Here is a 27170-nt window from a genome sequence, read left to right as displayed (position 1 = left end):
ACGAGCTCCGTTTTTGACGTTCTTTATATCCACGCGTAGGTATTTCCGAGTACTAAAACTTTCTTTTGGACTCCAATAGCTAAATCTAAGTCTACTTTGAATTCCTCTTATTATAGAGATTTATAGTGTTAGGGTTTATCATAACTTCTTCACACGAAGTCAGATTTAGACATTCTCTATGTTTTTGGAATCGTATGGATGTATACTTTGAGTTGTATCATAAATTATGTATGAAAGTTCATACTTTAACATGAATTACATAGTAAGTTTATCACATTACATGTTTATAAAAATCACACTACATGATTGGCATAATCACATGTCATTGTTATTGAGCTGTTTTGACTGATGTTACATTCTTGTGGGTAGTACTCCTCTATTAAAAGTTCTTTCATGTTTTCCCATGACATTGAGTTGGCCACCGAGACACCCAAAGTTTTTACATGGTCAGTCCACCATGTTAGAGCTTCGTCCATCAAGGTGCATGCGGCAAAATGCACTTTGCTACCCTCAACGTATTATCACATGTCAAAAACAGATTCAAAATTTTCAAACCAACGAGTTAAACCCACAACACCTTCATTTCCATAAAAGTTTATTGGCGTGCAATTGCTGAAGTACTTTTAGGAACAAGTTATTCTAGGCTCTTCGGAATGCGAGTGTAGAGTGCTTCCATCTCCGTTTCCCAGTCCGTTCGCTTCCACAAGTCGTCTTCCATCATTCATGCTCCTTTCAGTTGCCATTGCAATTGCAATGCGTTCCAAAACTAGTTGTTCCAATTATGCCGTAGTTTGAGGAAGTCCTGACTCGAGTGATGGTGGAATTGGTGTGCTACAAGTTGGCATTTCTGGAGTCACAACCGGCCTTCTGGTTGGTCGACCTCTCTAGGTTCATCCCATAGCTGGTTCGGTAGTTGGTGTTACTTCGGGGTGTAATTAGGTGTTCCTTCTTATAGGTATTTTGATTCCTATAAGAACTCCTGAATATACCTTCAGGGTTATATTAATAACATAACATGTTTTATCTTGACATAAAACGAACATTACAAAACGTACTTAGTAATTAGTATATAGAACTTCTGAGTATAACTCCGGAAATGTATTACACATAGCATATGTACAGAAATCTCAAGTATAACTTAGGGTCTACATTAGTATAATATTATGCTAACAAGTTTATGATAGTTGTATGTTTTCAAAATATCATATTCAAAACAACTATATCCCGGTTAATATAACTATATATGTTGATACAAATATACTATCATATATACATAATATTACCTTAAATACTATATTTAGCATGCGTTTTCCCCCGAAAACATTTAAAAGTGGGGCCGTGAAACTCACCCTGGTAGCGTGATATATATAGAATCTAAATGATTAGAGGATTATCGTTGTCAGGCTCGGGAAGGTAAATGGCCTTCATAAAAGAGAGAGAATGAGAGGAGAAGGTGTAAGGAATGAATGAGCTTTGATCGCTATTGATAGGCTGTTTTAGCCCATTCACGTTGTAAGTATGATAAGTTCACGTCGTGAACTTCCATGAGTCATCCTGCAGCCTTAATGCGTGTTTTCTAGCTTCGATTAGTGTTTGTTGACTCCTCATATCGTGATAAATCTTGCTCACATCGTAAGTATAGTCAGATTAGGGTTTCTGACACGTGTCGTGCTCTCAGACAGTTGCGTCTTTGGAAGGTCAAAACTTTTGCATACGAGCTCCGTTTTTTACGTTCTTTATATCCACGCGTAGGTATTTCCGAGTACTAAAACTTTCTTTTGGACTCCAATAGCTAAATCTAAGTCTACTTTGAATTCCTCTTATTATAGAGATTTATAGTGTTAGGGTTTATCATAACTTCTTCACACGAAGTCAGATTTAGACATTCTCTATGTTTTTGGAATCGTATGGATGTATACTTTGAGTTGTATCATAAATTATGTATGAAAGTTCATACTTTAACATGAATTACATAGTAAGTTTATCACATTACATGTTTATAAAAATCACACTACATGATTAGCATAATCACATGTCATTGTTATTGAGCTGTTTTGACTGATGTTACATTCTTGTGGGTAGTACTCCTCTATTAAAAGTTCTTTCATGTTTTCCCATGACATTGAGTTGGCCACCGAGACACCCAAAGTTTTTACATGGTCAGTCCACCATGTTAGAGCTTCGTCCATCAAGGTGCATGCGGCAAAATGCACTTTGCTACCCTCAACGTATTATCACATGTCAAAAACAGATTCAAAATTTTCAAACCAACGAGTTAAACCCACAACACCTTCATTTCCATAAAAGTTTATTGGCGTGCAATTGCTGAAGTACTTTTAGGAACAAGTTATTCTAGGCTCTTCGGAATGCGAGTGTAGAGTGCTTCCATCTCCGTTTCCCAGTCCGTTCGCTTCCACAAGTCGTCTTCCATCATTCATGCTCCTTTCAGTTGCCATTGCAATTGCAATGCGTTCCAAAACTAGTTGTTCCAATTATGCCGTAGTTTGAGGAAGTCCTGACTCGAGTGATGGTGGAATTGGTGTGCTACAAGTTGGCATTTCTGGAGTCACAACCGGCCTTCTGGTTGGTCGACCTCTCCAGGTTCATCCCATAGCTGGTTCGGTAGTTGGTGTTACTTCGGGGTGTAATTAGGTGTTCCTTCTTATAGGTATTTTGATTCCTTATAAGTAGTAGAGATTTAGTTTGTGATGTTTTTGTTAGTTCTCTTATAATGTTTTTATTCACAATTATGATTTATATGAAGGTTCAAAAGATTTCAGAACTTAGTAACACATGTTTTATTATATTACACATTAACATCCGAGTACATTAGTCTTTACCGTTTTCAATATGTAAAGACTTACAAGTAGTGACACAAGGACCTCTAACAAACAAATAAAGTTTACCTATTCTTACATATCCTAATACATATCCAAAAAGTTTGTCACCGAAATTTTTAGTATCTCAAATACGTTACACAAAAATTTACACGTATAAATAAAGAATATTTTATTAACTTTTATTGACTTGTGATCATATTTTACGTTTAAAACGCCAAAATTTTAGTTTATCAACTACTTCCCTGAAGTTGGATAATGCATGAGGCCCGACCAAAATAAAACTTAGGCGTGCAACTAGGTTTAGTTATGGTTTGACTTATGTTTTATGAAACATAATTGAGTATTTGATTTAAATCCTTGTGTTTAAGTTTATTAGATTTTTATCTTTTAATTTTTGTAGGCTAAGGATATTCATATACCTACTAGAGTAAGCCCTAGACAATAGTTATATTTTTCTTAAAAAGAAAATACTAAATTCTCAATGGTCGTTAGCCTTGATACGAAATTGTCACACCCCGACGATCGTCGGGGTTGCGACATTATACAATTGGATCACAATCAACCACATATATCGAATACTAAATATATTTGAATCAATATTTTACAAACCCTTATGTTTTGGAATTGAAATTACATCTTCATAATTTAAACACCTAATGGTAAACAAGTGAAGTTTATTCCCAAAAGAAAGGAACTATAATTTCCTTAGAACCGATGTCCTACCTCTAGCTTCTTAGTTACCTAAGAATACACATTTTTAAAATAAGTCAAAAAAATTGTTGGTGAGCTCCACAGGTTTTGACTTCGTGAGTTTGATAAAAAAGAATCTTTATAAAATGTGGAATGTTTAACAAAATAAGTTGTGCAAAACATAGTCAACAATGTTACCGATATGCTTCGAGTGAGACCCAATACTTGAACTCCGGTACGAGTATCCATGTTAAAATATTTATGATAAAAGAAAATATTAACATATTTTTATGAAGAAAAATATTTAGTGTTTGTATAAATAGACACAACCAATCAGTTTAACAATCTACAAACAATATTTATACTACAAACAACGTCATCCTAGTTTGTATTAGTATTTTAGTATCCGTGATTATGTTATAATTCCCAGTTGTTTGTGTTCTAAAACTTTTTGTTTGTAGCTTAATAATGTAAAGCTACCAAAGTTTTAATAGGACAACAGTCGTATGTGTCCCTATACGAGTTTAAACAACACATCAGTTGTAAGTGACTTTACACGAGTTTAAAAGGCACTTCATATGTAAGTGATCATATACATGTTTAGACAGTACTCCGACTATAACTGACCATAAAAATATTTAGAAAGTACTCCGACTGTAAGTGACCTTAATGACTATTTAGATAGTACTGCGACTGTAAGTGACCAAAACCAACATATTTTAAATCATCCTATGTTATAAGGTTTTTCAACATGATCATATTAGATACTTGTTATACTTAACACTATTGTGATCCTAAAAGGGTGTGTGATTTAAACAATGTTATTATTGGTGTATCTCTCATTTAAAACAAATCTTTGTGTATATATTTGAAAGGCCAAAAACCAAGATTAATCAAAAGGGCAATTTTGTCCATGAATTTAGAAAAATTATAGAAAAATTATCATAAATCAAAATTGGGATCCATAAACTCTCATAGCTTAGAAAATGAGTCTACTTTGTACTTGATTTTTACCCGAACCTTAGGTGGTTCCTAACCACAGTGAAAGTGTTCATTTTTACAGATTGGTCTGAAAATGTTCTCATAGCTTAGAAACGCACCCGTTGCCACTGATGGTTCTTGGTTTTCATTCCTTGATCCGATTACAATTGCTCTGACTTGAGTTTTACCTCCCAATTCTTTAGCCTTGGGAAGTTCCTCTCAAAATGCCCTCTTTCACCATATTCATAACAATCTTTTCATCCGCCAGTCCTGTTCTAGCACTCATACTCTAATTTGTTTAAGTATGTACTGGGTTGGAGAGATGCAACCATCTCATTGTTTTAAGATGTTGGAAAACCCGAACATAACATTACAAGATCGTTGAATCGGGGTGTGGAAGCATACATCTATGTTGCCTTTATGGTTAAGCTGCACAGTTTTTGTTGTAATCTTTATATCTCATCTGTGGAGCAATATACTTTTATGTGCATCATTGTTAGTGCTTCTCAAATGTGTCCAAATCTTAAACCTTACATTAATAGGTTTGTTAGACTTGAGAGTCATTTATGTTTAAAAACTATATCAAATTTTTCTAATAGAATCGGACAACATAACAACTGTATTTTGACAAAAACTAGGTGTCACCCACGGTGAAACAAATCAAATATAGAGTAAATATACAAGTTATTAAAGCAGTAATTATATCAAAATGACATTTTAACAACTCTAGACATTTGAAAATTTTTCTTTACTCGTTCCATTTATAAACAACTAAACAATTATTAATGTTTATAAATATAACCACAACATAATTTTTAGTCGTTCGAAAATATAAAACTGTAAATCTTTACATTTTGTTCAAGATTGCAAGTTTATAACTTAATCTAGTCGTTTTTAACGTCAAAGTAAATATAATCGACATAAATAAGAAAACATATAAACTTTTAATGGTAAAGAGTTTATATCAAATTGTAAAATACGGGATATGCATGTATTCTCCAATGAAATCATAAAAACTATAAAAGGAGCAGTAAAAACTCACCATTAAAACATGAAAAGTGTTTGTTTTGAGAATTGGGTTTCGTTTTGCTTGTTTAGACTTTATGAAGGCTAAACTTTTTGAACGAACCGACTTTACAAGGTGGTAGATTGGGTCGCTGGGAGCACGAAAAAGGAATTTTCGAGCCAATCGGGACTCGTTCGTGTTTTCTGAACTTTTGAACTACACCTCCGTTCAACGTAACGAATTCACAGGTCTGTAGATATTTTCATAAGGAGTCGGAAAATATACCTTTTAGGCCAAATAGAACTTGCTAGAAATATCTCCCTGGAAGTTGTCGCCTCACGACGGTGTGTGGCGGAAACAAGCAGCGATCGGTTTTTCTCTACCAGTCACTAGAAAATCTAACCGGAGTTAATAGTTAGAGAGAGAGAGTGAGAAGTTAGAGAGAGAGAGAGATCAAAACCTTTGCCTAATTTTTTGCTTCTATTTATAGAGAAAAAAAATCATTTCACCCCTTCTACTTTAGCTACCTGTCTTTTGAAAAACATGCCAATATTTTGGCTTTGTATAATTTTTTGATTATGCCAAAAGATTGTCCCGAATGTGCTTAGCCCAAATATGCAAACAAAATTATCATTGATAGGCGAGACTATGTTTAAATTGCGTTTTAAGTTTCGTAAATTTACACTTTTGGTAGGCTTATTTTTCGTGATTTTCAAAAGTCTGTAACTTTTGTATACGAACTCCGTTTTTTCGGTTACTTATATTCATGAAGTCATGACAACATACTATATCCAATTTGATCATCCATTGACCCTAATTATGCTCGATGCAAAATTTTTATTTTGGCCGCATTAAATGATACTTATTTTTACAAATATTGTTTTGTTTTCTAATGTTTCATGCTAATTGAAGATATGAAAAGTATTATTTGTGCAACTTTGAACCAAATAACTTGAGTTGTATTCAACATCATAAAATACCAAACAACATACCCTTTTACCATTGAGTTCATGGTGGTTTCACTCACGAACTTCGACATATTTTTACCATTTATTACGCTTAACATCTCTCAATAATGGATTTATAGCTACTTCATCTACCATCTTAGCTAACCACAAACATAAATGGTTATTTTCACATGGTACTCAATATGTGATTCACTATACTCACTAAATATTACCACGAGGTGCTTGTTATGGGTTCTTACACTCTTTAACAATAAGCAACTATAATTCATCGGCTATATTAGTCATCTATGTTATACTATGTTATACTGAAACACATAAATATAATCACTTCATTTACACAAAAAGTAAAACATTTAGTAAAAATCTCCAATAACTAAGCACATTATATTATGCTGTTAAATTTCCACATTTCCACATCGATTACTTAGATATGTCAATTATATTCAAATAGTAATGTTCGACTCTATTGAATCTATTCCTTTCTCCTACTATTAATATTATTTATATAAGTTATATTCAGACATAATTTTCATTAATAGGAGATAAGCTATATTCAGCCATAATTGTTATTATCTGTGATATTAGTTACATTTGGCTATAATTGTTATTATTAGCGATATATGTTATATTTAACTGTAATTATGATTGACAATTGTATTAGTTATATTCAACTATAACTGTTCATTACCCCTCACAATCATAACTAATCTGAATAGCTCGTTACAATATATAGACATAAAGAGTTATGATTTAACAACTATTTTAACTCACTTATCCTTGCAACAATAGTTTGATGTAAACCTCAAGTATACTATCTTATTATTCCATATATCAATAACATGGAAGTAATCTCAACAGTATAGACTAAAGATATGATACAACAAGGATCAACTATAAATTGCACTATATAAACTCATCGACTTCGATCAACAATAACTATTAATAGTTTCATTAACACATTATTATCAAATTATTCAATAAATATGAATAATAGTGGTATTCACACAAATTTGACTACCATTACATACCAATTCATCAAAGGGGAAGCAAGGTTACTCACCTTGAAAAATTGCATGTATATAGAATTCCAACTCATGAAGTCTCTTAACTGCTCTCGTTTCATAAAATCCAATACTATCAAAATAACACATATTTTTTGGTTATATAACTCAAGGTACAACTCATGTAATTCAACACCTTCATCAAGTTCATAACATCCAATTTTATACAAACTATGTATAATCCATAATATACATATCCACATGTCTTAATTGATTAACACATGAACTCAATATCATCTTATTTGTTATTTCACCATGTTGTGTATCAGATTTCAAAATATATGTCATTTATACACGACTTAATCCCTTGACATATGTTGTTTACCAAAGTTAATTATAATCTACGTACAACTTCTCTATATGTCTTAGTTCATTAAGAAACATGCTTAATTTTACCTGATCATAGTTTACCAAATTTAATGTGAATCACCCCCTTCTTTACTTTCAAGAAAGCCAAGGCAACTTTAGCATAACAAGCTTGAGAACATGATTACTACACTAACTAAATTACTATCATCAATATTTTCATAACATATAAACATATGGAGCTTTGGGTTCATAAAACATCTTCAAATTCAATTATAAAAAATGAAATTCATTAAAGAGATTAGGGGTTTAAAATTGATTGAAACAAGGAGGATAAATTGTTTGTTGTTCTCTATTTGATTTTTTCTTCAATTTAAGTTGTATTACCTCAAAAGCGCATCCTCCTATGTTCTCTGTATTGTATGTATAAGAAATAAGGATAAAAAATGATTTCTTTATTTTTATACGATTATTCAATAAGCCAGCCTTGACACATTATTCTTCTTATACGCACACTCCATGCATTTGTTTAATGACTTCATGTACTCATCATCTTCCTTTTTCAGCTATGTACTTCCATACCTACTTTAGATGACCATAACTTCCTCACACTAACTCTGTTTTAGATGATACTTTCGCACACGTACTCTAAATTGTCTTGTATACACTCAAAATTTAATCATTTTTACTCTTTTAAGTCCCACTTCCATAATCTAAAACACTGGATAAAAGTTAAATGAATACAAATGCAACAAATTTTCACAAAACTACATATATTACCTTCCAACATGGTATTCCACCAACGTATCCAAGGGTTAATATTACATAACCAACCTTTTTATGAATAACTACACCCTAGTTTATTCTTACACAAAATAAGATGTTACATAAATCAACAGAAGCAAGCATATATATGTAATATAACTCATGGTTTCACCATGTTTTTTTTATATTTGCCAAGCAGACATAATAATCCATCCACATTATCTACTTTGCCTCATCCACATGTTACAAGGAACCATTTTCCTTATATAAATTGACTATAAAACTAGTTTCCACTATATCATTTTGGATCAACTTTAACGACTAATGTTGCCTACATTCTAGCTAAGGTTAACTCACGGAGGATGAGAGAAATCATGGTACACTCCTGATCCATACTAATAACCCATAGTAGGAATCCAATACTTTCATAAAAAGCTATAATAAGAACTACCTCCTTGACTATACATTTTGCAAGGTCTTGGAGTCCCGATTGTAAACATGAAAGTAAAATATTACATTGACCAGAGTATACAAACACTTTCACATATAGGTAGAATGAGGGTCACCTTCATGACTACATTCTCTTTAATTCCTTAGACATCCTACTTTCAACATGAAATATGAGTAATACATTTTTTTAATTGGAGTTGCAGGTAAATCCAATACTTTTACAAAAATGATATGGTAATGATTACCTTCATGACATGTACCATACAACTTGTTTTCCATAGAAGCGTGGCCTATCCAGACCAAGACACACTTGCAAGAAACATTTGGACATTGTCAAGGGCCTCTAACAATTGTTAATTTGTCTAATATTGTTGATTTCATTCCATTCACATCAGATTATTGGATTTATTGTATACCAACCATATGATAAGTTTTTAGGATGACTAATGCCTACTTATCTCCTTCAGTTTACAATAATAAGCTAAATGGCAACCATAATAGACTGGCGGCTTAATGGTGTTAGGCACATTGCATGGACTTAACTAACTCTTTCAACTAAGAAACAAGTTATAGCCACTACTTGTTCTCGTCTAATGAGGGATAAGTTTTTTAAGAATTCCTTGTATTCTCATTCTCTCTCTGTGTTCCCTTTTCATTCTTCATTGACCCTTTCATGTTCCATCCCTTAGCTCTATAAATCGAGGTCCTCCTCCACTATTTAGAGGATAGACAATGGAGAGCTCAACATTAGACTCTCACACTCACATATACTTCTCTTCTCACATCGACTTTTCTTAAGAGCCTAATGAACCCATTTCCATTTAAACATGATAGGAATTGATCGTGAGAGTTTGCTAGGGGGGGGGGGGGGGGTTGATCCTATGTGATAGCTCTAACGAGTCTCTTCTATGATTGTAGCTAGGAATCGAGTCAAGAACCAATCAACAACTCAAGGATCTAAGTCATTAAATCCAAATCTTCACCAAAAGACCCTACGACCAATTCTATGTGCATCAAATGAGTAGCTACAATAGGTTTACATGTTATTCAAATTTTTTTTTCTTTTTATAGTTTTGACCCAAGTTTTAATCTTATCTACGAATTTGATCCCATCTTTTCTTTCAACTTCACCTCAACTTCTTTTACATTTTTTTTTCTAAATTTTTATTTTTTACAAATTAATTTTTTATTAACTAAGTTAGCTTTTTTTTTTTTTATAATTTGTTTTAAACTTTAGAAGTTTATTTTCTAAATTTTTGTTTTTAAACAAGCAATAAGTGTAAAAAAATCATATGAAAATTTGTAAAACTATGTAACAATTTTTAAAAAACCATGCAATAGTTTGTTTGTACAAAAATTAATTTGTAAGAAAACATTCGTAGAAAAAAATAAAAAAAAAAGCATGAAAAAATATGTAAAAATATAGAAGATGAATAATACATAAGAAAACACTAATTTGGAAAAACAGAATAGGAATCTGATTTATTACGATAATTAACTTTTTGGTTTTTTCAGATATGGGTAACTATTTTTTTTGGTTACATCTAGGTAACAACACTTTTGGAAGTGTTCACATATGACTATTATGATCGGCCGTGGCAAGTTACTATCTTTTTATGTTTTTTTGTACATATTTAGGTAAGAAACTTTTTCTTTTGTACACTTTTGGGTAACATTTTTTTTGTACCACACCATTTTGGTAAATATCTTTTTAAAATACACTACTTTGATGAAAAAAAATATAAATAGAACCTCAAGATTTGACAGGGAAAAAATCACATCGTCATTTTATAGAAGTAGCTTTTATCTGAAGGCCAAGATACCCGGGGTGGTCCGGATTGACTGTAGGCCCGGCGAGGTAGCCCAATCATGTCGAAGGCCCGAAGAGCGGTCCAGATAGGTTGTAGGCTCTACAAGCGGTCCGATTATGCTAAAGGCTATAAGAGCGGTCTAGATATGTTGCAGTCCTGCGAGGCGGTCTAGTCAGGGTGAAGGCTCATATATGCATGTTGTTATATGTATGGTTGTGTGTGACACTTGGGGGAACTTACTAAGTTTTGGCTTATAGTTTAAGGTGATTGGAAAAAAGCAAAGATGTAATCGTACACGTCCTTCGATGACTTGTTTTGGAGATATTATGATACACTGATTTTGGAACATTTATATTTGATATTTGGTTCTTTTGATTTGGGTTGATTGAAAAAAATGATTTCTCTTTAATTAAAAATGTTTTTTTTTTTTTTGAGATTTTGGGATGTTATAGAAATTTTTTGAAAATTTTGACTGTTTGACTTTTTGACCGGGTTAAACCGATAATTACCGCCCAGGACCACCTAGGGTAGCCTAGAAAATACAATTTGCCTCTGTATATATAATATTGAAAATAATTTTTTTATTTTATCTACTACAAAATACAACTATTATATATCTATTACTCAAACCAATTATTGAATATGATACATATCACATCTTTGTCTATCTTGCACGATGATTTGTGGGATAGTCATATTTTTTGTGGAGAAATCAGTGTGCACGTCAGTGATAAAAGACATGTAGCTCCATCTGTGTCTATAAAAGGGCTATTCATTAGACGATGGTATGCACATATATGAAATTAGCACGTGCTTCATACTATATAAAGAAAGATTCACTAGAATAAGAACTTCACCTTGTTCTGTATTTATGTACAACATCAGTACTGAATAGACTACACAAAGGAAATGAAACCAATTACTGCTACAGGTTTAGAAGTGAGAAAAGGTTCATGGACTGCAAAGGAAGATATGCTGCTTAAGAAGTGTATTGAGAAATACGGGGAAGGGAAATGGCACCTCATTCCTCTTAGAGCAGGTAGCAAATTCTTGTACTCTTTTTTGTTGTTGCAAAAGTTTATCCCCTAACTCTTTATAGTGTTCTTTAAAAGAAAATATAATAGGAACTACGAGTTCTTTTTGTAGGTTTGTTCTTTGTCTGAATATTTTTATCTGATGTACGTTTTTAGGGTTAAGCAGATGCAGAAAGAGTTGTAGACTGCGATGGTTGAATTATCTTAGGCCAAATATAAAAAGAGGAAATTTTGGTGAAGATGAAGTTGATCTCATACTCAGGCTTCACAAGCTTTTAGGAAATAGGTAAGCATGACTTCTTGCTTAGGGTTGATTAAAATATGTTTCTTAGTGGGTTTGACTTAATCAGACTGTTTCATTTAACAATTATAAGCCTAGACTTGGTCTTGACTAATTTGAAATGTGTTTTAATTGGTGAGATTCAGAGTTGTATCCGGCTCACAGTCATAACTAACATAATCATATCGGACATAATCAAAAACTGTCCAACAGCCCTTAGTTGTATTCAATCATTTATGGCATATAAAAATTATAGAAATAAAATCGGAATATAAATTTTATTCTAATTCTAGATGGTCGTTGATTGCTGGAAGAATACCGGGAAGAACGGCTAATGATGTGAAGAACTACTGGAACACTAATCTTAACCCTCGTTCCAAACAACCGAAGAAAGAATCTAGTGATGTTAAACCGTTACAACACATGATCACAACAACAGTTATTAAGCCAAAACCACTTGCCTTCTCCAATACTCAAAACGAGTGCATGGGTGACAACCCGCATATTATGGCTAATGGAGGCAGTAGCCTAATAAGAACATCAAATGATGGTGATAACAATATGAATATATCCATAGGAGTAACCTCATCACTTAGCATACTTGATGACAAGAGTAACGAGTATTTAGACGATTTATTTGATGACATTCAAAAGGAGGATGGTAAATTTGGGTGGTTGTTTGGTGGCTCTCCGATCTCTGAACAGGAATTAAATGTTGTTGAGCAAGAAGATGGCCAAAATCAGTTGTTCGAATTTCCAATGGATGATGTTGCGTGGAAGCTAATTACTGATTCTAATCGCATGTAATTTTTGAACGTCATTTTCAGTCATTTCAAGAAATAAACCAAATAAATAAACTATAAGTGTAAAGCATTATTCACCAAATGTTACATGGACATTTTTATTCATTAGATGGGATGTGAAGGTATAGAAGTCTCCATACATTATGTGCGGCATTAACTATAGAGTTGTCATTGAAATGACCAAAATAGTATATTGACCACGCTGTCCACTTAAATTCATTGAATAGTGTTTGAAGCAATATCATTATTGTAAGACACACGCTACACCCTTTTAGACCCCAAGGTGTACGGGAAACTTCCTTTCACATTTTGTCTGATATTTTTTTCTTACTTTTGTTTCTTTCGCCAAAAGTCAAAGTTTGTATGAGAAAAATATTTCACTTTTTTTCTAAATAAAAAGTTGATTTTAAGATTTATAATTTTTTTTAAATGAGTAATAAACATAAAAATTAATTAATAATAAAAACCACTTCATTAAATAAAATAAAAATTACATAAAAAAACTTAGATTTAAATAAATAGAAAAACAATAAAAAAAAACAAAAAAACAAACTTCATTCTAAATATAACATAACGATGTACATAAAATATCTTTTTCATAATCTTATTCCTCGTCTTCAAAACTAGCTCGATAGCCGGTCTTAAAATATGATCGGTGTTTTTCATAAAAAACCGTATATCCACAATTTTTGTCTCTCCGCGTACTCCTTTTTTCGAATTTTTTTGCCGAATGTCAAACTTTCAACAAAATTAAGATTATATCGATCGAATGCCGCCATCGTTTTTTACATTTCGTCTGCATCCATGCTGAAATCTGATGCGCCCGAAGTAGTCCATTTCTCTTCCTCATTTAAATCTAAACCGACCTGAACATCGGAGGAAGTTGTGTAAACAGTAAAATATGTTTTTGTTTGCTTTGAGTGTTGTACTTCATCTATAGACTCTTGATCGTATTTTTTCCACCTACCACTTTTAATCAATATTTTCCAACAATCATGCCACTTGAATGACTTTTCTACTCTCTCTAGAAAAAAAATGCAAAGCTTCCTAAAGTATTTCTATATCTCCTTGACGGCTTCTCTGTTGGGTTTTTAGGTTGTTGTACAACCCTTTCATTTTTTAAACGAACTTCGCTACTTCTTGAAACTTTGAATTCAACTGATGATTGGTATAGTACTGGTCACCTTTACCTATCTTGTTGCGAAACCCCTCAAGAATGCGATCCCCCGATTGTGTATTTCTCGTCGTCGAATCCTCTGAAATGTCATCCCAAACTTTTACCACAATTAACTCTTCTTGTGGAGTCCATGGTTTCGACTTCATTCTTCTCAGTTGTGCATTTCCCTCATGCAACTATTTTTTATTCCTTTGCGGCATTAGGGGTGGTGTGGGTTTAGTTTTCCTTACAATTTCCTCATCCGACTCATTGATGCTTTGGTATTGTGGTTGAAAGTGAGAGGGTTGTGTTTGGGTTTGGGTTAGAGATTGATAGAGTGAGATTTGAGTTTGGGGTTGATTTGACGAAAGTTGATCGTGAAAAACAACAAAGTTTGAAATAACATTTGGAGAAACATTTGATGTTTATTGTCGGAATTCATTTTTTCGAAAAAAGTAGAGAGAAATTGATAGAAGGATGTATGGGTTATATATATATATATATATATATATATATATATATATATATATTATATATATATATATATATATATATATATATATATATATAATTTTCAATTTTATCAATTAAGTAATAAAAACATCGTTTTTTCAATTTGTTACCGTTTATAACGCTTACAAGGGAAAAAATCAATTGCCAATAAGACAAAGAGAGAGACTACGAAAACCCCTTCTCGCAGCACCGTTACCGCAGTCTCGGTGCGGCGTTCTGGTGGGCGGGAATGGCTCCCGTACTTCGTTGCTTCAACACACCGTCCAGTCTTATAAGTTATAACTACTAAACTTCATAGCTACATTAATTACCGAGGTATTACACATCAATTTATTTGTGTTACTAAATGATCAGAAAATCATCACAAAACAACAACAACAACAACAACAACAACAATAATAATAATAATAATAATAATAAAACATTGTTACGATAAAAACATAAAATATTTGTCATATTATGATATTTTCTTGCAAATTTGATTTCATTGTAAAAAATGGTGTACCCGGGCTGGTAGTTCGAGAGAACCCAAAACCGGCTTGACACTTATAAGGCCGGGAATGAAGAAACTACAAAATTTCATGAACGAATATATGCTCAAGTAACCATGAAAAAATCTCATAACCATATCCAAAGCAACCTGCAAAAAAGGGAAGATACAGAGCAATAAAATAATAAAAGGACAGAAGGCGAGACTGCTAACAAACCGGGGAACGGACAAAGAACCAGACATAACTATAAACCCATGGAAGCACAAATAGTTTATAAATACATCATAAACACGATAACCAGATATGGGCAAAAGGGAGAGCAAGAACTTTCACACACAACATTGTAACATTTTATTCGCAATCTAACTTAGGCATTAGAGAGCAATACCGGGGTCCAACCCTCGGTATGGTTGTCTGACCTAGCATATGTCCATCTTGTGCAGAACGGATTCTCGGATTCTTATTAGACCAAGATACTTTAATGGTAGAGTTAAACATGCACCTAGAGTTCACCGTAAAAACATTGGCGTCATCTGTGTTATGAGGGTGTTAGAGTAGAAAACCATAAAGATACCCAATAAACAATTTTAAAACTAAAGCAGCACAAACATAGCAACATGGCAAGTGACCAACTAAGAGAAAAATACTTTCTCCCATGTGTAGAGGAAAGCTAAACAGAATGTTTGCAAAACATGTTTAAAGAAGACAAAAAGGCATATCACCTGTCACTAAGGAGACAGACCAATACTTATATATAGGTACATATACGACATAGGCATCCATCGGATATACTGTAATAGTGGAAGTTTAACAAAAATCATGTATGTCCACTGCTACTCACAATTACCGGAGCAAATGCGAAAAAAGATGAAATGGCCAATAGGACACTTTACAAGTTTCGCGGGACATTCTGTATGCTCAAAAGGGATATTGTCCATTCCGTTAACCTTAACAAATCGGTTGACACAAGCCAAGAACACAAAAGTATTGGACTTCACAATTGTAGAATCTGCATCGCCGTACAACATTATATTTGAAAGAAGTGCAATGATGAAATTTGAAGCAATTTCCTGGACAATTCACGGTGCAATCCAGTTTAGAACATCGAATGGATATGGAACGATCCATAGCATAGAATTACAAGTACCCATAATAATAGGAGTAGAATAAGGAGCGAAAATTACAACACCGAGAGGGAACATGTAACTAACAAAACAGAGGAAGTCATAATAAACAATAGATATGTAGATCTAGGTGTACGAATTAGGGTTGAGTTACCGAACAAGCTGAAAGAGGCATTGTTGAAGATATTAGTGTTACGTAATTGGGCCTATGTTATTTAGTCCATTGTGTATAAACAAATTAGGCTTGTCCACTCGTATTTAATGCTAGGGTTATATTATGTAAGGTGCATGCATGCTACGTATGTTCGGTAACTTTTCAGAATTATCTTTGTAACCCTAATTAACGCCTCAAAAGAAGCAATTCTTCATCGAGTTCTTCTGAGGCGTGAGAGTTAATCATTCAACAATAGTTTGATCATATTGTGTTCTTTACCTGCTTTAATCTATTTGATCTCTAAGGTTTTATTCTTATCAATTGGTATCAGAGCAGGACACTGTGTTCTTAATACGTATCTCTTATGTTTGAAGAAATTATTAGATTTTCCGCAAATATTGGATTTGTTAAGAGCCGTCATGGATTTATTGATGTTACTCTTTGATCTCAATATTAACCAAATAAGTGTTTACAGTCTGATTAGTTGCATGTATTAAAAGATCATTCACTATGCATAACGAAGACTAAAATATCAACTCCTTGATATCTCAAACAACATCGGATCAACCACAAGGATTCCAATTCTCTTTCCTTAAGAATATGAAGTTTGGGCGATGCACTTTTAAGATTATGTTTTGGGTTAAGAAGACAATGATTATCTGATCTGAGAAGCAATCACTCTAGGTCCATTCGTTCATATAGAAACCAAAACAAAAATCAAAACCCATAGAGAATAAAACCAGCTGGTTCTTGATGTAAAGGACGTGCCTCAAGATGAAAAAGAAAAACTCATGAGCAACATTAAGGGAATGAGGATAATCAGATTCGCATTGCAGGCAGATAATTTTCGTCTTGTAAGTTCGTATGATATAGCGAAGAGTATATGTGATAGGTTGAGAGAACTCTATTCTACAGACACAGATCTAGAACACTCGACTCAAACCCTCTTGTTATCTGAGTTTGGTGAATTCCTTCAAAATCCTAAAGAAACTCTAAGTACTACTTTCAATCGATACAATCATATTCTCTGCAAGATGATGAAGCACGGGATTAGACATGAACTGATTGAGCAAAAGGTCACGTTCCTGAATGGACTTCGATCAGAGTGGCAAGCAGTGGTGTCAACTGTTAAAGCACACGAACAGTTCAAGAATTATACTCTTGCAAAGCTTGTGGGAATCCTGAAGGCGCGAGAGAGTGAGATAATGAAAGATGCAAAGGTAATATTTGGGATGGGCTCTCTAGCCTTAGTTGCAAAAGGCAAGACTGTTGCTGATGACGGATCTGATTCAAATCATACTGAGTACAAGCTCTCAAACGAAGACTATGAACTAATGGTGTCCAACCCTAAGCGATTTGCTAGGAAAAAGTTTCCCTCAAGCAAAAATCGAAACTGGAAGGGAAGCTACAGCTCAGAGATATTGAAAAAAGAAAACAATAGCGGTTCTCAGAAAGAGGAAGAAAAGAAGGAGAAAAAGTTAGTTGGAGACTCCGGATACGATTTCAATTATTTTCATGGTAAAAACCATCTTGCTAAAGAGTGCACGTTGCGAAGGAAGAATGAGAAGAATGAATAGGAGGATGAGGAAGCCTATCACAAATGAAAGTTGGAAGAGATTAAAAAGAAGAAATCTAATGATAATTCTATGCCTTCTTTTGTTGTATAGGAAAACTTGGCTCAAGGAGAGTTCGGAGGAGTGGAAGTCTGGTCAACAAACTCAAACGATGAAGAGGTACGCAAGCCCACACATGGAAGGGTGTTCACTGAAAAACAACAGAATTCACAATACTCTGGAAGGTGCTTGATTGTGTCTGAAATCGGATCACAGATGCAAGAGAATGCAAGTGAGAGTGGAAGGAGCAAAGACAACTGTTTCTTGACAAAGACTGCTCCAGAACAGATCAACGATTGCGAACTGCTGATCAATAAGGTAAATTCCATTCTTGAATCACTTAATATTACTACATCTAGATACGAAACATAATATAATGATCTAAAATTCACCTTTTCAAGTATAAGCAATAGTTTAAAGCAAAAGCGACTATGAAACTCTAACCTAACTGATCAATTGAGCAAGGCAACATCCAAAACAGAGGAGAGACGTATGTGGATCCAGAAGGTTGAGTCGGATTTATCTAAGTCTAGGGATGAATCTATTTATTTACAGAGAGACAATTTAATTCTTTTGAAACAGCAAAACATCTTTTGTTTAATTGGAAAAAGGCTTTATTTTAATATCACTCAACTACACCTTGATTGTGAAATCGATAAGAAAATCCATAAAATGATTTTGCCTCGAATTAAAGGAATACGAAATAGACACAGATTGTTACAAATGCGAATCTATCGTTTTGTCTGAAGAAACTTCTGATGCATACAAAGTCGGTCTTGAACACATTGAAAATTACATTAAGTCCAAAGACCACAAAAACATGTTGAAACAAATTTTGGATGAGAATGACAAAAAGCAGATCAAATCTGGTACTATGCATAAATTCAATTCGTTGAATGCCAAATTAAGTTCAGAAAGCAAAATAAATGTTGATAGTACTAGTGAATTTGATGAGGATATGAGTGTAATTTCTGTAGAGGATGAGGATGACTGTTCAGAGTTTGTTAAAAGTGAATCTTAACCTGAGAAACCTCTTATTTCTGAAAATTCTATTGAATTCGCAAGAGTTGTTCAAAACAAACCTGAAATCCTGAAAGAAAAGGCAACTGTTATTCTCATAGTCCAAGGGACTCTCAGCAAAAAGGGACTCCACAACCGTTCTTCACAAAGTCAAGAAACCAAAGCCTGTTTTCTCTAAATCCACGAAGTCAACAAATAATAATATCAAAGGCAAGGGAAAGCTGTTTTCAGAACCAAAAGCTCTAACTAAGAAAACTAACGCGAATGCCAAAGAAAAGAAGCCTGTCAAAATCAAATCCATAACAATAATAAAACCTTTGATTCCATAAAATCTAACTCAAAGGATAACATAATCAAAGTTTTCACCATCAAACGAAAAACCACTCTTATCAAACGAACATATATGGTAAATCTTGATATTACTTTTCCTAGTTGTGTGAAAGGCTCACAAGGACCCAAGAAACTTTGGGTTCCTAAATTTGCTTAATTGTTGCAGGTTATTTGTTACGAACAGTACGACACTTAATGGTACATCGACAGTGGCTATTCTTGTCATATGACAGGAAAGAAGGAGGAGCTGCGAGAGTTCAGGTCTCTCAAGTATGGTGGCAACGTAAAATACATAAATAATTCATTTGGAAGAATAAAAGGCTATGGCATGATAACAAATGGGGAATTTTCTATTCTTAAGGTGGCTTACATTGAAGGCTTGCAACACAACCTTGTCAGTGTCTCGCAGTTGGTCGTAGGAACATGATTGAAAGTGTCCCTTGATGACGAAGCTTCAAAAATTATTGAAAAGAAATCCAAAAACAATCTTCTAAAATTAGAACAAGAGGGTGAAATGTTTCCACTGAATCTGAACCTAATACGAGGAAAGCTTGCCATTTGCCTTCTTACAAAAGCTCACTCAGACGAAAGCTGGTAATGGCGTAGGCGTCTTTCACACTTTAACTTCGAAGACATCAACAAGCTAGTTCTTGGTGATCATGTGTGAGGAATTCCTCTATTAAAATTTGACAAGGATCAAATGTGTGCCGCTTGTGAGATGGGAACACAAAGTAGAAAAATTCATCCAACTATCGTGAACACGAAAGTTATCAAACCTTTGGAACTTCTACACATCGACCTTTGTGGCCCTTCTGCTATTGAAAGCGTTGGTGGTAGTAAGTATATGCTAGTAATTGTTGATGATTTTTCTTGTTTCACTTGGGTGTTCTTTCTTAGACAGAAATCTGATGCAACTCCAACGCTCAAGGATTTTATCAAGCAGATTAAAGTTCAACTGCGAAAGTTGGTTCGCAACGTTCACAGTGACAATGGACTTAAATTCAAAAACCAAGCGTTTGAAGAATTTTTTGCAGAAAAGAGAGTTACACACAATTTCTCCGCTCCCTATACTCCACAAAATAATGGCGTAGTTCAAAGACGCAACTGTTCCTTGTGTGAAGCTGCACGAACCATGTTATCATTCGCATGTGTGCCACTCTATTTTTGGGCTGATGCGATTGCTACTGCTCGTTTTACCCAAAGTCAATCCATCCTGAATAAGCGATTCTCAATCACTCCTTATGAAATCATTAATAATCGCAAACGTAACGTTAAGTTTTTCCTTGTTATTGGTTACAGAAGTTTCATCTTCAATTCAAAGAACAACGGAACAAATTCTATTTGAAAGCTGACGAAGGTATATTTATGGGATCTTCACTAACAACAAAGGCATACAGGTTTCTCAACAAACGCTCAAAGAAAATGGAAGAAAACTACTATGTTACGTTTGACGATAGGTACTTCAAGCAAATTCAGTAAACCAAAAGTCAAAACCAAGAAATCTTTCCTAAACCAAGTCCAACCATTCTTCATGTGTTCAACCTTTATGAAGAATTCATGTTACTCTTTGATGGACCTGCAAAAGCTATCTCATCAAAAGCGAAGGCATTAGATAATAAAGTCGACGAAGTTAATAAGATTATCGATGATGCTGTAAAAGACTTAGCGCAAAAGCCTTCTACTGCGTATGACCCTCAAGACACGAGCACACATTTCCAAGGGGAGAATTATAGGTCAAACATTCAATTCCAAGGGAGGGTTTCGTATCACCCATTTCTACTAAGTATCCTTTTATTGGAGATAAATCCCCACACACTGACCCATGAACCTCCATTCGCAGGTGATGATTCAATTCCTGAAGTCAACGAGTTTGCCTCATTCGAGGGGGAGAATAATGATGTGAATGAAGCGAATGTCAACTCAAACGCAAAATATGTTCAATCTGAATTTGAGGAAGTCAATGTTGAGCTGAATCCATCCATTGATCCAAATTACCCTCCCATGACCAAATGGAAAAAAGATAAACCAAAAGATCAAATTCTTGGTGAATCCTCCGCAGGTGTCCTTACCGTTCTCAACTGAAAAAGGAAACAAACTACATTATTATCCAAAGTAGAATTTCTATGTTTAATTCGTTCGTATCCAAGATTGAACCCAAAACCTAAAACACTACTCTCGATCACTCCGATTAGGTGCAAGCAATGCAAGATGAACTCAATGAGTTTGAGCAAAACAAAGTTTGGAGATTAATTCTGTCACACCCCAAAACCTGAACGTCGGAAACGAGCGGGGGCGGAGGACGTCATGTACAGTATCATAACAATGTATAATAGTAAATAAGCAACAACATCATCCATTGCATTAATAATATAATTTTAATACAAGTGTGTTCTGTATAGTTTATAAGACACCAAAAATATGAATCAAAATAAGAGATGAGTCTTGAATGTGCTCCATTTTCTCAAAACCTAGCATCGGTACCTGTTTATTGATGACCTGAGAATGCAAGTTATTTTGAAAGTGTAGATCAGCATTGAAAATGGTAAGTTCATAAGTATTTTAGTGTCTTTGCTTGTATGAAAGTGTTTGTAAATGTTTGATGTAAATGTTGGTAAGAGTTTGTAGTAAATATTTGTATCTCCTAGAAAATCCTGTATTTTCTACTAAAAGTAACCTTCTACCAAGGCCCAAATGTTATGTGTGGTGTGTTGTTTGTAAAAGTATATCTTTCCCAAGTATGACTATCATTACCAAAAATATAGTTTACATTACCGTTTATGTGAGAAGATCACAATGTGAATTCAATGGGAAAATAATAGTGTATAGTAGTATTGTATGTAAGTAACAACCAATGTACTAACTACCTTAAACCAGTTTGTTAATTAAGGTAAAATGTGATATGATTGTAACCATACTTGATAGACTTAATATAACACGACGCTCTAAAGCATCGAAATGGTATGACATTGTTGACTGTTTGATGTGCTTGTATAAAGTGTTTGATGGAAGTTTTGTTGTTATTGAATAAGCATCATACATGCTTTCACATTGTTGGTTCACATTTATTATCATTGTTCAATGTTTACAAGGCATCAAAATTCCTAGTTGTGACATCATCCCCCCGTTAAAGGGAATTTCGTCCCGAAATTCTTTTGAAAGCTAGATTTGAGAATGCAAGAATAGGTGAGGGTACTTCTGCTTCATCTGGTCTTTAGGTTCCCATGTGAATTCTGGCCCACGCTTCGCGTTCCATCGTACCTTCACAATCGGAATGCGACTTTGCTTAGTACGCTTCACCTCCCTGTCCATGATTTCGACTGGTTCTTCGACGAACAGGAGATTCTCGTTGATTTCGATCTCTTCTAAAGGAATGACGAGGGTTTCGTCGGATAAGCATTTCTTTAGATTGGAAACATTGAACACAAGGTGTACACCGCTGTCACACCGCCGAACCAGACGGCGGAAACGTCCGGGGGCTGTCGTGACTCAATTGAATACCATAACATTGGATATATATGAAACATAACAACATTCGTCACCATTCATTAATATAGTACAACCAGTAGCGTTTACATGTCATACATTGTTTAAACATTACATTCCAAAAAATTAAATTGTTTGATTCATACATAAATAAACTGCAACCGTCACTTAATATGATTTCCTTTGATTCACTGGTTCCCTGAGAATACATGTATTTTGAAAAACGTCAACGTATGAAATGTTGGTGAGTTCATAAGTAGTGTTTGAAAAACCAATGTTTTGTATTGTTGAAAACCACCAGAAAATCCGATATTTTCTGAAATGAAAGACTTTCGAAAATGTTGTGAAGATCCATAGGTATGCTTGTTTGTTTCTATACTTGTGAAAATAGTTCATAAAAATTATATGCGTTTCGAATCCGATATGTTTTGAAAAAAAAGAAAACCTAGGAAAACCCGATGTTTTCCTAATCCTTTGAAATCCATTAAGTTGCGTTGAAACCATTACAAAAAAAAAATAGAAGTCTCATTCCCAGGCGACGTTGGATTATTTTTGAGCATGATTATTTACTACAAACCCGCATTACACAAACGCCCAGTTTATAGCAATACTGACGATCCCGAAGGCGTCGTCCGTACAAATCACGTTATCCAGCCGCCCTGATTATGTGTCGTCCCACATCCGAAGAGAAAGAGGACACGAAGGCCTCGATGACTCTATTAATCGGTTGGGGATAATATGCGTACGAGGGGTCCCCGACCCGCCTCGCAAAAATATGCAGACTTTTCTAGCAGTACCAAAGGACCCTTGGGGACCAGTGGTGTACAAGCCATTGAAAGTCCCTCTACATTGTGCCAAGTCGGTGAAACTCAACACTTCGTAGAAAAATATGCGTCTTCGGGCCTTAAGATCAGGTCATTGGGCTAGCTAGGCCCAACAAGCAAGATTTTACACTTTTGGGGCCCGAAGATGGTGCGTAGACGTCTGTGCACACTCGTATGTAAGCTAAGTTCCCAAACGTTATTCGTATGAACTGTAGTGTAGTAGTGTCGTAGTGTTAGTAGTTGTAGATTTCTATTGGTTCGAGACCGAGCCAATTCGTTTAACAACGACTTTTGGTATTGTAATGTATTGTACTTCGTCGAAAGCCGCGATGCCATTATTTGATCAAATTGTGTATATTGAATTAGCCTTGAAAATTTTCTGTTTTCAGCCCCTCATTGTTTGTAAAGTTTACATTTTCAACCCTTTTATTAAATACTTCCCGGTTTGGTCCTTAAATTAATTTTCTTGACATTTTAACACCAAAAATTATTGAAATTAATATTTTTCAGCATATATTTCATAAAAAACAGTTTAAGTCCCTGAAAATGCAGTTTTCTCGGTTTTAACCCTTCTTCTTCGCAATTTTGACAATTTTGGCCCAAATTGTGAAACTTTTGCAACTTTGGTCCTTTTTAAATTTGAAAAGCATTTTAAACCTTTGAAAAGGACTTGGATCACTTATGGTCCACTGTTTTACAGAAAATCACAGTTTTGGCCCTCCAAAACAGAAAAATTCGCATAATGGGCCTCATTGGGCCAAAAATGTCATTTTTAGCCCATTAAGCTTGGAATTTATGTTTTTAATCCCCTAAATGAGTATATTTCCAGAAATTGGTTTATGGAAACTGTTTTGGCACACTTCATCCAGCAGAATTCGTGATATGCCAATTTGGACCCTTAATTTTGTATTTTTCACATTTTAGGCCCAAAATTTGTGTTTTTAACCCAAAGAAAATTGTTACTAACCCACTTAGCCATTTTTATTGAAACACTTTGTATTTAGAACTATGTTTGAAGCTAAAATCATTTAACACAAGATGTAACTCGGTTTTGAGGGGTTTATGGCTAGATCCAACATTATAACACACAAATGCATACATATAAGCATGGAAATCATACAAGGCATACAAAACACATATAGATCTACACTTTCACTTGTATTCCCCCCCCCCCCCACAAAACTCATAAAAACAGAAAATAGGGGGTATGAAGCTCACCTTGGGTGTGGTTTCGGTTTTTGGAAGAAAAGATGGAGGAAAACTTGATGATTTTTGGCCTTAGCACCTTTCCTTGGTAGATCTCGAGTTTGAGATGGTTCTAGGGTGCAAGATCACGATTTTTGCATAGATTAGGAAAGGATTTTGATAAACAAAGAATTTAATTCATAGATCCAAGCATAATCTTACCTTAGATGAAGAGTTTTGTGGAAATTTCCTCTTGAATGCTTCCTAGAATTCGAGATTTTTGAGTGGAGAGGGAGGGATGTTCTTGAGTGTTCTAGAGAGAATTTGAGAGATTTTTGGTGTATGTGTGTGTTAGTGGCCGAGAGTGAGAGAGAGGAAGAAGTGAGGTGATCTTTGAAGTGATACTTGCATGGAAGAATGAGAAATAATGCATGGAAGTCCTATGGGTAATAGTGAGGTGGCACAACAAGGTCAACTCTTCCATTTCTCTTTGGGTTTGGGCCTTGGGCCGAGAATGGGAAGAGAAAAAAAGGATTTTTGGGCTTTTTGCCCTTAAGCCCAATATTTGAGGTAGTTTGGGTATTCATTGGCCTTATAAAATAAAATTGTGATTTTTATGCTTTAATAAGCTAGATTAGGTTAATCATGGATCAAGGCTTTCAATTTATTTCATTCTAGGCCCAACATGGCCCAAAATGTTGAAATAAATTAGTGTGGGTCCATTTAGAGCCCAATTAGGGTTCTAAGCCCATGATAGTCTAATTGGAAGCTTATTGGTCCATTTGGATCCAATAGGGGAGTCCTAGTCCAAAATGGACTTAAACAAGGACTTTTAGGGTTTCCAATTGTTTGATGACTATTTGTAGTACTAGTATGATGTATTTGATTGAAGTTTTTGATTCACATTAGCTTGAATGTATAGATTACATGACACAAAATTTCCAGTTGTGACAACCGCTGAGCTCAGTGGGTAGCGGCAGTCTATACGCCACTGGACCAATTCGGGCAAGAATCTCGAAAGGTACAATGTATCGTGGATTTAGCTTTCCCCATTTTCCAAAACGAATAATTCCATTCCAAGGAGAGAATTTTAGCAACACTCGATCTCCGACTTGAAACTCCAAGGGCTTTCGCTGTTTATCAACGTAGCTCTTCTGCCGGTCGCGTGATGCTTGTAGTCGAGCCCTGATTTGAACTATTTTCTCCATTTTTTCGTGTATGATTTCTGGTCCTGTTAACGCATCGCCTAGTGTTTTCCCTCTTGCTAGCTGGGTGTCACCTACCTCAGCCCAACACAACGGTGATCTACATTTGCGTCCATACAACGCCTCAAAAGGAGCAAATCTGATGCTCGTGTGTAACTGTTGTTGTACGAGAATTCGATTAAGGGTAAGTGGGTATCCCACGACTTTCCAAAGTCTATCACACACGCGCGAAGCATATCTTCTAGCGTTTGAATGGTTCTTTCACTTTGACCATCCGTTTGTGGATGATAAGCTGTGCTCATGTCGAGATGTGTTCCTAGTGCTTTCTGAAGTGATTGCCAAAAACATGAAGTGAATCTACTATCTCTATCTGAGATGATAGACACTGGCACTCCGTGAAGTCTCACAATTTCCTTGATGTATATCCTTATCAACCTCTCCATCTTGTAGGATTCTTTTATTTGCAGGAAATGAGCGGATTTCATCAACCTGTCGACTATTACCCATATGGTGTCCAATCCATCTGTTGACTTGGGTAATTCGGTCACAAACTCCATAGTAATCCTTTCCCATTTCCACTCGGGAATTACTGGTTTCTATAGTAATCTGGAGGGCTTCTGATATTCCACTTTTACCTTTGCACGTGTGAGGCACTTGCTCACGTAAGTGGCAATCTCTGCCTTCATGTTAGGCCACCAATAATGTTGCTTAACATCCAAGTACATTTTGTCTGAACCTGTATGGATGGAGTATCGCGTCTTGTGGGCTTCGTTCATGATTACATCTCGGAATCCCCCATGTTTAGGGACCCATATGCGGTTCATGAAGTAATATGTTCCGTCTTCCTTCACTTCAAAGTTCTTCTCCATTCCACGTAACGCTTCGCTTGTTTCGTTTTCCGCCTTCATGGCATCTGACTGGGTTGTTCTGATTTGCGAGGTCAGGTGGGATTGGATGGTTATCGAGAGAGTTTTCACACGACGATTCGAGTATTCTTTCCGAATCAAGGCATCTGCTACCACGTTAGCCTTGCCTGGGTGGTACTTGATTTCATAATCAGAATCGTTTAGTAACTCA

At 34.8% G+C, this 27170-nt stretch overlaps 1 protein-coding gene across 2 annotated transcripts; it reads left to right on the top strand.

Annotated features, from left to right (window-relative positions):
* The first annotated feature begins 11547 nt into the window (after positions 1-11547).
* Positions 11548-13100, top strand: LOC111902386 (transcription factor MYB75). 2 transcript variants are annotated; one of them, XM_042900278.2, is made up of 3 exons: positions 11548-11917; positions 12069-12198; positions 12507-13100. In XM_042900278.2, the coding sequence occupies exons 1-3, from the start codon at positions 11788-11790 to the stop codon at positions 12997-12999; spliced, it is 753 nt and encodes a 250-aa protein (XP_042756212.1). In that variant the 5' UTR covers positions 11548-11787; the 3' UTR covers positions 13000-13100. The 2 variants fall into 2 exon arrangements, with proteins under 2 accessions (XP_042756212.1, XP_023753993.1); XM_023898225.3 differs by having other exon boundaries at positions 11555-11917; positions 12486-13100.
* Positions 13101-27170: the final 14070 nt, after the last annotated feature.

This window comes from Lactuca sativa, chromosome 3 (assembly GCF_002870075.4).
Source record: "Lactuca sativa cultivar Salinas chromosome 3, Lsat_Salinas_v11, whole genome shotgun sequence".
In the NCBI taxonomy this organism is placed as follows: Eukaryota; Viridiplantae; Streptophyta; class Magnoliopsida; order Asterales; family Asteraceae; genus Lactuca; species Lactuca sativa.
The sequence above is the reverse complement of the archived record's forward strand: the minus strand, read 5'-3'. Positions and strand labels throughout refer to the sequence as shown.